General features: G+C 48.7%; 1 protein-coding gene across 1 annotated transcript; it reads right to left on the minus strand.

Annotated features, from left to right (window-relative positions):
* Positions 1–7005: 7005 nt before the first annotated feature.
* On the minus strand, positions 7006–9001 carry LOC136463721 (flavonoid 3'-monooxygenase CYP75B3-like). The gene is made up of 2 exons (XM_066462702.1): positions 8025–9001; positions 7006–7804 (listed from the first exon to the last, which is right to left on the minus strand). The coding sequence occupies exons 1-2, from the start codon at positions 8922–8924 to the stop codon at positions 7160–7162; spliced, it is 1545 nt and encodes a 514-aa protein (XP_066318799.1). The 5' UTR covers positions 8925–9001; the 3' UTR covers positions 7006–7159.
* Between the last annotated feature and the right edge of the window lie 3335 nt (positions 9002–12336).

Consider the following 12336-nt stretch of genomic DNA (forward strand, 5'->3'; position numbering starts at 1 on the left):
TGGACGGAGGGAGTACGTCTGAAACAGATGAAATTTTTGGAACCTACACTTGAAACATACGTGTATATCCATTGCAACATGTCCAACATCCCGATCTACTTTGCAACATTGATGTGAAACACTTACAACATAGCTCTGAAACAACTATAACACTTGAAACATACGCTTTCTAGCACAATATCACCTTGCTGCTTGGACGAATGGAGGCTCATCGTAACGGAGCTCGATTCCGGTGTGGAGGTCGGTGGCGATGCATGGAACTCGCTGGTGCCTCATCAGAGGCAGCGTCGCCGGTACCCCAGCTGTGGCATTGTGTTGGGCGAGCACCTGCGTGAGGAGCAACTGGCGAGCACAGGCTCCACGATGGAGAGAGAGAGGAGATGGAATCAGAGAGGATAAGTCTAGCCACCTAAACAGGACCGGATATTTGTATGGTATAAAAATATGTGGACCACGTGAGACCATGCAGCATCCGTTAATCCGGGCGCGGGACGGACGTCCGCAGTGGAGCATTTCTGAATTAAATTTGTTTTACAAACTACTCCGTATAGATACAACAAAAAGGAATAGATAACCGAACGATAGTTGTAGTTGGGTAGGTCGTACCGAAGGTTCCACGGCTGGCTGTGGACTAAAACTCAATCCACCTATCGAAATAGTTTATACTATACTTTTGTTATCTAAAACTTAGTCGTAATATCAAAACAGATCCTTAGAGCAGATGGTATGGTAAGATGCGAGCTTAAAGCTAACCGTGGTTTAACTTGTACTTGTTCTATTCAAAATTATAAAACATTCTGATTTTCTATATATATATGATTTTCATTATATATCAGCACATATGTTATGTCTAGATACATATTAAAATCTATATATATTCTAAAAAAGCAAAATATCTTAAATTTTGGAGCGGAGGAAGTATTATGGGGGGTGTTCGGTTGTGCTCATCTTATACACCACAGAACTCAAACAATCATGAGGGAATCTGTTTGAGTTTCACCTTTATTTTCGGTTTGATTGTGGACAACATTTTTTTTTAAAATGTTGAGCATCTGTGACTGAATACGTGGAGGACAGGAGGCTACGTGCATGCTTGACAATGGAGCACTTGTGTTGTACTAGTACTAGTATAATAACTTGTCCGTATAGGTGGGTGTTCACATTTTTAAGTTTAAATTGCAGGATTCAAACGAGACTTATGTGGTTCCTTGGTCAATGTCAAGACGCCCATATCAAGATCCATCTGAGACTTTTTCTTTCGTATGTAAATAACGAATCTTTTTATTTTTATTAGCAAACATGTTCATGCGTTGCAACAGGAGAAAAAACTATATAAAGCATTTATAGTAAATTATGACTCTAGCCTCTAATTATAGTTAGTAGAGAGTTCGTTACCAACACGTCAAGGACTGATCTCTCTCTCTCTTTTAAATATATCGGGAGGGCATATACTACCTCCATCCCTAAAAGAATATTCTAACACTGTGTCATGTTTTAGTCTATTAAGTTTGACCAATTATAAATAAAAAAGTATCCATGTTTATGATACCAAATAAATACCATCAGATTAATTAAAAATATATTTTCATGATAAATTAATTTAAAGACATAACTGTGAATATTATTCACTAAAAACTTGGTCAAATCTGAACTACTTTTCGTGGTACGTAACCCATAATTGTATTCTTTTTAGGACGGAGGTAGTATCATACAAGAACTTAATTGGGCACCCATGGTGACCACACATTAAACATGGATGAGACTGGTCGAGCATACTCGGAACACGTCTATCAAGCACAACTCAAGCACACCACATACACTACTCAACACATGCTTGGTGCTCTCTGAGAAAAAACCTGCAGTTGGTTCTTCCCAAATTAAAAATACAGATACGTCAAGGATTGATCTGTCTACCGATAATTATGATAAAAGACTTCTCTCGTTTTTTTACATGGCAGTCCTTGTTAGGGATTGCAGAGATATATTTATTATATTTTTTGTGTGAGAGCATTGTATTCATCAGACCGTGGAATTAGGTATATATAAGAGTCGTGTTTTTCTTATCTCGATTGAGATTTTTTCTAATTAATAAATTCTAGTTCTAACTAATATATATTTAATGTAGACCCTTAGAGCTTTATAAAATCTAATGGTACATATTATTTTTTAGTTACTCTCCTTTATCATTAAATATAGACTGTTCGGTTATCATAAAATTTAACGGTGCTATTTTTTTGATTATTTTCATAATTTCTAGATGCCCTCGGCGAATGTGGGAGCTTCTTTTAATATTGTGTCTATTATCAGGCTTGAAGAAAAGTTTGTCACAGAACATATCTGGAGTTGATGGTACGAGCGTGGCAAGAGAAAAACCTGAGAGCCATAGGTTGCAGCTTGTAGCATATTTTTTTGTTTAAAAAACGCCGAGTTGCTTCATAGTTCTTTGCAAGGTGTAGGTTGTCGTTTTCATAAGGAGAAGCAATTATTTGAAGTTTTGATTTGCTCCGTAGTGTCCGATATTTATACAGGCTTGTGAATACTTGTTATAGTATTCTATACGGATTGCTTTTCATTATTGAAACTTCTTTTTTCCTTTTTTTTTTTTTGCGAGATGAAACTTGTTTTTCCTCACGCAAGAATATTTAATTGTCTTTTTCTAAGGATCAAATATGGATAGCTAAGACTCCGTGTGTATGTCAATTTAGAATTGGAGCATACTACATGAATTACAATAGGACTTTGACTTTATTTAGGTTAGAATTTCTATTCAGCTTAGTCCGGACCCAAGGAATCTATTTCGATTAGGATTCCTAACTATCTAGGTTACCTTGAAAACCTGTGTAATCCAGATCGAAAGCCACCTAGATGAAGCGCTGAAGTGGTACGTGTCTGAAGTTGTAGTCCGAGTCACGTATATTACATCCCGAGCTTCATGTATTCTCGTGTGTGAGTGATAGAATAGAGGCAAGAAGCTTACATGAAATTCATGGTCTATTAGTATATTATTTGTTTATGCTTTTGTATTTTATTTGGATTTAAGATATGCAAATCATCGATTTCTCTTTGCAACAGTCATGAGGTTTTGATGCAACGTGAGCGAGTTGGGTTCGTTTATGACGCGTATTGCCTTAGTTTTCAAAACAAACACAAAAGGAATCTGATTGGAACATCTTGTATTTGGATTTGGATTTGGATTAGGATTCCTAGTTATATTCAGGTTATTTGATGATGAATATATAACGTGAGAGCTATAGACAGACGTGAGAGCTATATTCAGGTTATTTGAAGATGAATATATAACGTCGTTGAAGTGGTTCGAAGATCGGCGGCGACTTCAACGGTGATGTCGACGTAGAGTTTGTCATGCTAATAACGTGTTTTGCCAGCGGTTAGAACATTTCCCTCTCCATCTCTAATGATCAATATAGTAGATAAAAGTAGAACACATAGACATGAGAAATAGAGAGACTATTCTTTATTCCCTTGAATATTAGTGATTATTGTTAGATAATCTACTGCTACCTTGTATGAACACAGCAAGGGAAGACGTCGCCGAAAAGGGCCCCTGCTGTGACACTGTAGCCGCTGCAGGTGCAGGCGCCGCACGGCTCACCTGCAGCACTGTAGGCACATGTAGAGACCGGCGTAAAGCCAGCCCTGTATGTTATCTAGTTACTGTTACAGCATGTGCGCTGTACTAGGACTAGATAGATATAGTTATATAAATAGACTACCACGGCAACTCAGTAAAGAGAGTTCAGATTTGCCATCTCTCAGACAGGGCTTCGGGCAACTCTGGTGTCTTGTACTGTGTGTGAATGCTCTGTTCTCCCTTCTTCTTCTAGCTCTAGCCATAGTGTGTGGGGACGGACAACGCTTGTTCATGGTCGGCACGGCTAGCGGGTGCTCGGTAAGACTGGTGAGTGGTTCACTCACCTGAGTCGGTGATCCTGTGGGCCAACAAGTGGTATCAGAGCCGTATAAGCGCCGTCGCTAGACTAACCGCTGGCGATGATGGGCAGTTTAGAGATGGGCGACAGCAGTGGCACTGCTGTGGCTGCCCAGCCACAATCGGAGGTTGTTGTTCGCACGGTGCAGAAGGTCAGTGGCACCAGTTGGCCGACGCTGACTTGCACCAACTATGGAGAGTGGTCGGTGACCATGAAGGTCAAGCTTAGAGCCCGACGGCTCGAGAATGCTATTGACAAGGGCACCGACAATGAAGAAGATGACATGTTAGCGTTGGAGGCTATTCTCGCTGCTGTACCGACGGAGTACAGGGAGCCGTTGGGGGCGAAGAGCTCCGCTAAGGAGGCATGGGAGGCTATTGCGGCGATGCGCGTCGGTTCCGACCGCGCAAAAAAGGCAACGGCCCAGCTTCTAAAGCAGGAGTACGCCAACCTCAAGTTCAAGGATGGTGAAACGGTGGAGGACTTCTCTCTCCGCCTGCAGACGCTCATCAGCAAGCTAAAGAGCTACGGTGTTACCATCAACGAAGAGGAGACGGTCTCCAAGTAGCTCCACTCTGTAGCGGCAAAGTACATCTAGATCGCTCTCTCCATAGAGACGATGCTGGACTTGTCCACCCTCACCATTGAGGATGTGACAGTGTGGCCGAACACTACAGGAGTTATGACGAGCTATCCGAAAGTAGTGCTGAGCACTACAACCAGGGTGCCGAGCGCTCCAGGTGCTGTGACGAGCACTTTGGTGGAACAGGGAACTCCATCGACGCCGATCGAGTTCACCTCACCTCCAAGTGACATCACTGAGTTCGTGGACGCTTACCACGAAGGTGAGGAGGTGCGGTTCCGCAGGCTGGACGACATTGTCGTCGGCATAGGACCCTTAGGACTGGCTGGTCGGCTGCTCAATGACATAGAGCTGATGCTTATCAATGCAGAGAAACCACCCACGTTCGTGCTAGCCGAGTGGGACAGAAACTGGCGACGGGCGATGCTGGAGGAGATTAAGGCAATCGAGGAAAACGAGACTTGGCAGCTCGTCGATCCACCTCCAGGATGCCGTCCGATCAGCCTAAAGTAGGTGTACAAGGTCAAGCAGGACGAGCTCGACGCCATTGTCAAGCACAAGGCGTGCCTCGTCGCCCGAGGCTTTGTTCAGCGCGAGGGTATAGACTTTGAGGAGGTCTTTGTGCTAGTAGCGCGCATGGAGTCGGTCCGTTTGCTACTAGCCTTGGCAGCAGCAAAGGACTGGCGCGTCCATCACTTGAACATTAAATCGTCCTTCCTTAACGGCGAGCTGGCGGAGACGGTCTTCGTCAGGCAACCTCTAGGTTTCGTCGTCAAGGGAGAGGAGCACAGGGTGCTCCGACTGCGCAAGGCGCTCTACGGGCTGCGGTAGGCCCCATGAGCATGGAACGCCAAGCTTGACGCCACGCTGGACGAGCTTGGGTTTCAACGGTGCGCAACCGAGCATGCGCTCTACACGCGGCGACGGGGGAAGGAGGAGCTCATCGTCGGTGTGTATGTGGATGACTTAATCATCACCGGCGCGTGCACGGAGAATATCAACAGCTTCAAGCGCGAGATGGCAGCTCATTTTTGAATGAGCGATCTCGACGCACTCTCCTACTACCTCGGTATCGAGGTGAGATAGGGGAAGGAGGAACTCACGCTCGGTCAGAGCGCGTATGCCTTCAAGCTGTTGGAGATGAGCGGCATGGCTGAGTGCAAGCCATGCGTGACTCCGATGGAGGAGCGGCTAAAGCTGACGAAGGCCAGCACCGCGGCGAAAGTGGATGCAACACTCTATCGGAGCATCGTCGGCGGTTTGCGCTACCTAGTCCACACGAGACCGGACATTGCGTTCGCCGTGGGCTACGTCAGTCGCTTCATGGAGGATCCCAGAAAGGATCACTGGGCTGCGGTGAAGCGGCTACTGCGCTACGTCAAAGGGACGGTGGATCATGGGATCATCTTCCCAAAGACCGGCAGGAGTAGGCTGCAACTCACTGTGTTCAGCGATGCAGACATGGCGGGGGATATCGACGGACGACGGAGCACCTCTGGCGTGCTCGTCTTCCTCGGGTCGGCTCCAATTTTATGGTTGTCGCTGAAACAGAAGGTGGTGGCGCTATCTACGTGCGAGGCAGAGTACGTAGCGGCAGCCACAGCGGCGTGCCAAGTTGTGTGGCTGCGTCGACTGATGAGCGAGCTGACCGGTGTGGAAGCTCACCCACTAGCACTGATGGTGGACAACCAACCCGCCATCGCCCTCGCGAAGAATCCGGTTCTACACGATCGGAGTAAACACATTGACGTGAAGTTCCACTTCCTCAGGGACTGTGTCGATGGAGGGTAGATCGTCTTCGAGTTCGTCGAAACTGGTCGGCAACTCGCGGATGTCCCACCAAGCCGCTCGGACGTCTTCGACTCACGGAGCTGAAGGAGATGATCGACATGGAGGAGGTACAAGGGTTAGCAGTAGGATTAGGGGAAGATTGTTAGATAATCTATTGCTACCTTGTGTAAACACAGTAAGGGAAGGTGCCGCCGAAAAGGCCCCCTGCTGTGATACTGTAGGCGCTGCAGGTGCAGGCGCCGTACGGCTCACCTGCAGCACTGTAGGCACATGCAGAGTCCGGCGCAGAGTCAGCCCTATATGTTATCTAGTTACTGTTACAGCATGTGCGCTGTACTAGGACTAGATAGATATAGTTGTATAAATAGACTACCACGACAACTCAGTAAAGAGAGTTCAGATTTGCCATCTCTCAGACAGGGTTTCGGTCAACGCTGGTGTCTTGTACTGTGTGAATGCTTTGTTCTCTCTTCTTCGTCTAGCTCTAGCTATAATGTGTGGGGACGGACAACGCTTGTTCGTGGTCGGCACGGCTAGTGGGTGCTCGGCAACACTAGCAGGTGTTCGACAAGACTGGTGTGTGGTTCACTCACCTGAGCCGGTAATCCTATGGGCCAGCAATTATAAAATAGAGCTCCCACATATATATAGTTCTTCCAAAATATAAGAGTATGATAAGAGTTCATGAGTAAACGGATTAGAATTAGGATTCCTCCTCTTTCCTGAATGATAGAGTCAATATGTACTTATTACAACAAAGAGTACAGTACGTAATAGATATGATGCATACGGACGGACATGGATAGTGGATATCCAGCGAGAATCCGTTTTTTTTTTACTTCGCTGCGTAGGCAGACGGCAGCAGCCTGGGTGCTGGGCGGACCATCAACGGCACGGCGCGCTGCAGGGTGAGCCCGTACGCCTCCTCCATGTCCAGCTTGTCCGCGGTCATGCCGTCGGCGAGGTCCCAGTCCAGGGCGTGCACGAGCGTGGCCGTCATGAGCGTGACCATGCGCAGGCCCCAGCTGAGGCCCGCGCAGATCCTCCGCCCGGCGCCGAACGGGATGAGCTCGAAGTCGCTGCCTTTGACGTCGACGCCCGCGTGCGAGCCGCCTGGGAGGAAGCGGTCGGGGCGGAACTGGAGCGGCTCGGGCCACGCCTCCGGGTCGCGGGCGATCGCCCACACGTTCACCAGCAGCGTGGTTCCCGCGGGGATGCGGAACCCGTCGACCTCGCACTCCTCGGCGGCCACGCGGGGCAGCGACAGCGGCGTGGACGGGTGCAGCCGGAACGTCTCCTTGATCACCGCCGTCAGGTACGTGAGGCGCGGGAGGTCCGACTCGGACACCAGGCGGTCGCGGCCGACGACGGCGTCCAGCTCCTGCTGGGCCTTCTTCAGCACGTCCGGGTGCCGGATCAGCTCGGCCAGCGCCCACTCCACCGTGCTGGACGTGGTGTCCGTCCCCGCCGTGAAGAGGTTCTGTGGTCACGACGTGTCCCACAGAAAGTATATGCATCCATATCCATGTGAAAACAAGAGAGGAATATCATACTCCAAACTCCAACTGGACCAACTCCAACACGTCGGGGTCCATTTTTGCAATAAAAGTAGTATAAAGCATGTCGCCGTCACTGCCGGTAGTCGGGTCCATTCGAGTTCGAGAGCAGTAATTGTGTGCACGGGAAAAAGGGGAACTTACGAGGAGGAGTGCTTTGATGTCAGTCTCGTTGATCCTGCTGTCCTCGCCGTCCGCGAGCGGCTGCTGCTCCCGCATCCTGGCCAGCAGCACGCTGAGCAGATCCTTGCCTTCCCCGGCGGCCTTCCGCTCCCTGATGATCCCGTTCATCATGTCGTCGTACCTGCGGTGCAGCCGCTTCATCTTGCCGACCACGCCCTGCGGGTCGAGCCACGCCAGCGCCGGCACGAAGTCGCCGACGTTGAACACCCCGGCGAGCTGCATCAGCTCCACCACCATGTCCTTGAATTCCCTGGCTTCCTCCCCTCCGTCGACCGCGAACACGCGCCGCCCCACCGTCGCCCGGGCCAGCGTGTTGGTCGCGCAGACGTTGGCCACCTGGCCCAGCACCACGGGGGCGTGCTGGTGCCGGGCGAGCTCCCTCACCATGAGCGCCACCTCGCCCTCCCTGACGCCGCGCAGGTCGTCCAGGGCCTTGGCGGAGAAGAGGTGGAGCGCGCACAGCTTCCGCAGCGCGCGCCACCGGGAGCCGTAGGGCGCGAACACCAGGTCCTGGTAGTTGTACGCCACGTGCTCGGCTCCGGAGTTTGGAGGCCGGTTGCTGAAGTTGGCGTCGTGGGCGCGCAGGAACTGCGTCGCCACCCGCGCCGACGCGGCCACCACCACCTCGGCGCTGCCGAACCGGAGCCGGAACAGCGGGCCGTACTCTTTCGCAAGCGCGCACATGGTGTGGTGCGGATGAGAGCCCACCTGCGGCAGGTTGCCCAGCACCGGCCAGCCCCGGGGACCGGGCGGCAGCGGCCGCTTCCCCTTCTTCCCGTCCCCGCCGCGGCGGAGCAGGAGGCACCACACCGCGACGGAGACGGCCAGGGAGCCCAGCAGCAGCGGCAGCGGCACGTCCATGGATTGACTTGCTCGGTTCACGGGAGGCGCGCTTGGTGTTGGACTGAGCGTTGAGCGTGCGGTTAGCGAGATAGCTGTTCATCAATATATACAGATTCCACGAGCATGGCGTGCTTCAGCTAACAATCTTCCTGCCTGCCGTTCCTACCTACCCGCGCCGCGATTGGTCTGTTTATTTATATTTATTTTTCTTTGCCGGCTTCGTTTTATTTTCCTGAGAGGTCGGTGTTGCGGCTTCGTTTTATTCTTCTAGTTCCCATGAGAAATAAGTTCAGCGCGGATAGTTCCCCAATGGACGCTGTGGGCACCTGAAGCCAAATCACGACACGTAGCACCTTCTAAACTGGCTCGCAGTCTTGAGCCGGCTCGTAACTCGTCTCTGGCTCGTAACTCAGCTCTGGCTACCTCACTCACGGAGATGCTTGCTTCCAAGAGAAGGATCCTGGCGGCCACAGGCACGAGAAGACTTCCAAGAGAAGATTTTGGATTACAGGCATAGTAGCCAAGTTTCGGGAACGTTGGAGTGGTGGTACGAGAACGTGGTATGTTGTTTCTTAAATCCATGGGAGGAGGAGGGTATATAGCTTATCTTGTTCCTTTGATTAATGGAACGCGTACCGAGTGTAACGGGAATGTGTCCTGAAACAATGAAAATGGTCCTTTTAAATTGGTTCATATCAAAAACAACTACTCTTGCTGTTCGCCTACACTGATTGAATCTGGAATATCAGCATCACTCTCGGCCATCCATATGTGCGCAGGGAGCAATATATAGTATCGCCGACCATCTTTAGATCATCGATGTTAGCTAGGGAAAATTACCTTGTAGTCAAACTCCTTGAAGCCATAGATCCAAAAGCTCCTACCGTATACGTACTCACTGTGTATGAGACCACAGCGTCTGCACGGAACCCTGTGCCGCGACGGCGTCGCCGCCACTCCTCACGGCGGAGAGCAAAGTTGCATGCATGCATGCAGCTGGACACTCTGGAATGAGGCGTCGCAATAACTCCGCACGCGCGCCGGCTCCAATGCAGCCAACGGAGGGAGTACCGTGTAGATCGAGCCATTAGCCGTGACTCCTCGAGTGATCGAGCCGCGCGCGGCGCTGATGTGGGGAGAAGCCGAGAGGGGAGCTTTCAGAGACGTTCCGTACTGAATTTGCTTCCCGTATTCTATAGCCGCTGGTCCCAACTACCCACACGATGACACACGCTTGCATGCATGCATGCATGCCACTCGTTCCAGCAACCTCCTGCGGTCCTGCCGCTGCGATCTCACTTTCTAAATGCTCCCACATGTATATGCTTTTATTACCATGTAATGTAATTAAAGGGTAAAGTACATTTTTTACAACAGCGAGGGATACGGTCACTATCGGATTCAGCTTTGGCAAAGGCCGATATACACTCGGTAAATTCTTTGCCAAGTGTTACACTCGGCAAATGGCGCTTGGTAAACAGTTTATTGGTAAAGACCTTTTTGCCGAGTGCACTTTATCGGACACTCGACAAAGCCTTTGTCGAGTGCTAATCTGACACCCGGCAAAGAAAAGTCGCTGTGACGGCGAGCACCACCGTGACGGCGGATTTACCAAGTGTTAAGGTCAAGCACTCAGCAAAGGTCGTCTCTTTTTGCCGAGCGTCGTTGACTCAGACACTCGGCAAAGGTGACCACTTTGCCGAGTGCCACCGTCAAGACACTCGGCAAACAGGCGACCTTTGCCGAGTGCCTGGCCCGTGGCACTCGGCAAATCTGTGATGTTTGCCGAGTGCAATGGCCTTTGCATTCGGCAAAGCATGTTCTCAGGTCGTCACTTTGCCGAGTGTCATGGCCATTGCACTCAGCAAAGTGACTGAAAACAACCTTTTTATTTATTTTTTACATTCCATCTAAACAAACAGAAGATATATAAAACAAACATCACCAACATCACATATATATCATCAACAACACATATATATCACCAACACCTCATATATATCACAAACGTCACATGTCTCACAATATATCACAAATAAGTTCACAAGTAATCCAAGTGCTCCGTCATCTACAACCACAATTGCAAATAGAAGTACCATTAACAACCACAAGTATCATCACCTAGCTTCCTCATCCCACCGCCCACCATCTTTGTTCAATCACCTGCAATTAAAAAGAGTAAACCAATATGCACAGATAAACAAGAAGTACTTAGAAAGAGATGCAAAATAAATAAAATATAATTACAAAATAACATAGTATTACATGTATTAAAAATAATCTTTATGATCGGGATTAGCTGGATCATAAGTCTCATCATCACTATTAATCATGTCGAAATAATCAACACTATCCGAATGAGCAATGTTGCCATTGTCATTGTCTAAATGTAATCGCTCAAGCATTTGTAAGTCCTTCACATTTTAGACCTCATCTCCAGCGTCCTCTTCAATAACCGTTTCATTGTCTACTTCCATTCCTATCGCTTCAGTTAAGTCTATCTCAAACCTCCCTTCTAGTTCCTCTTCTTGAAAGAACTCTCCGTCATATGTGTTTGAGTCTAAGTTGTAATCTTCATCGTTTGGGACAGACAATTTATCGTGTGGCGTGCACAATATCCCAACCCTTAAGATGACTTTTGGTTTGACACGCATATGGGAGAATAAACTTGCGTGGCCTGTTGGGCCACAATATAGACATCGTCTCCTAGTAAGATGGAATCATGTCGAATTTCGACTAGCCCAAGATTAGAATATGCCCATCTCGTTACTTCAGGATCAAACCAATGGCATTTGAATATGACGGGATTAAAAGGTTTAGAACCATGAAACTTGAGTTCGTATATTTCTTCAATTCTTCCATAATACTCGACCTCATCAACACCGGGCGTAAAAACTCCAGAACTTGTGGTTCTTCGATTGGGCCGACTCTGCTCATGGCTTGTTGTGCGAAAGCGATATTCATTCATGTCATAATCGGAAAATGACCCGACCCTATAGGCAAAGCCATCAGCAACCTGTCTCAACTCGGCACACATAGACGCATCCCTCTGGCTGTGCAAGCTCAAGCAGGATACATCGTTATATTATTCGCACATATGAGTAACTTGGAATGTCAAACTAAGTACAAGCTAAATTGGACGGTACCTTCCGTTTGAACCAAGAAATGAAATCAGGCATTCCATTTCCCGCACCCTATCTAAGAAGGGTATCTACCTACTGCGGGGTAGGATCCCTTGATTGACGCCATAATTCATGAAGAAATTTCTTGTACCAACGAGAAACAAGGGGGTTGGATGCAGAATAGTGATGGCGTATTTAACAAGTTCGTTGAGAACTTACTGTATGTACGGCGCCACTTCGTCAAGGTTGGTCAACACGTATAGCATGATATGGCGCCACTCTTCATGATTCAAGGTCTTGGGGGGTCG

This window comes from Miscanthus floridulus, chromosome 7 (genome assembly GCF_019320115.1).
Source record: "Miscanthus floridulus cultivar M001 chromosome 7, ASM1932011v1, whole genome shotgun sequence".
Lineage (NCBI taxonomy): Eukaryota > Viridiplantae > Streptophyta > Magnoliopsida > Poales > Poaceae > Miscanthus > Miscanthus floridulus.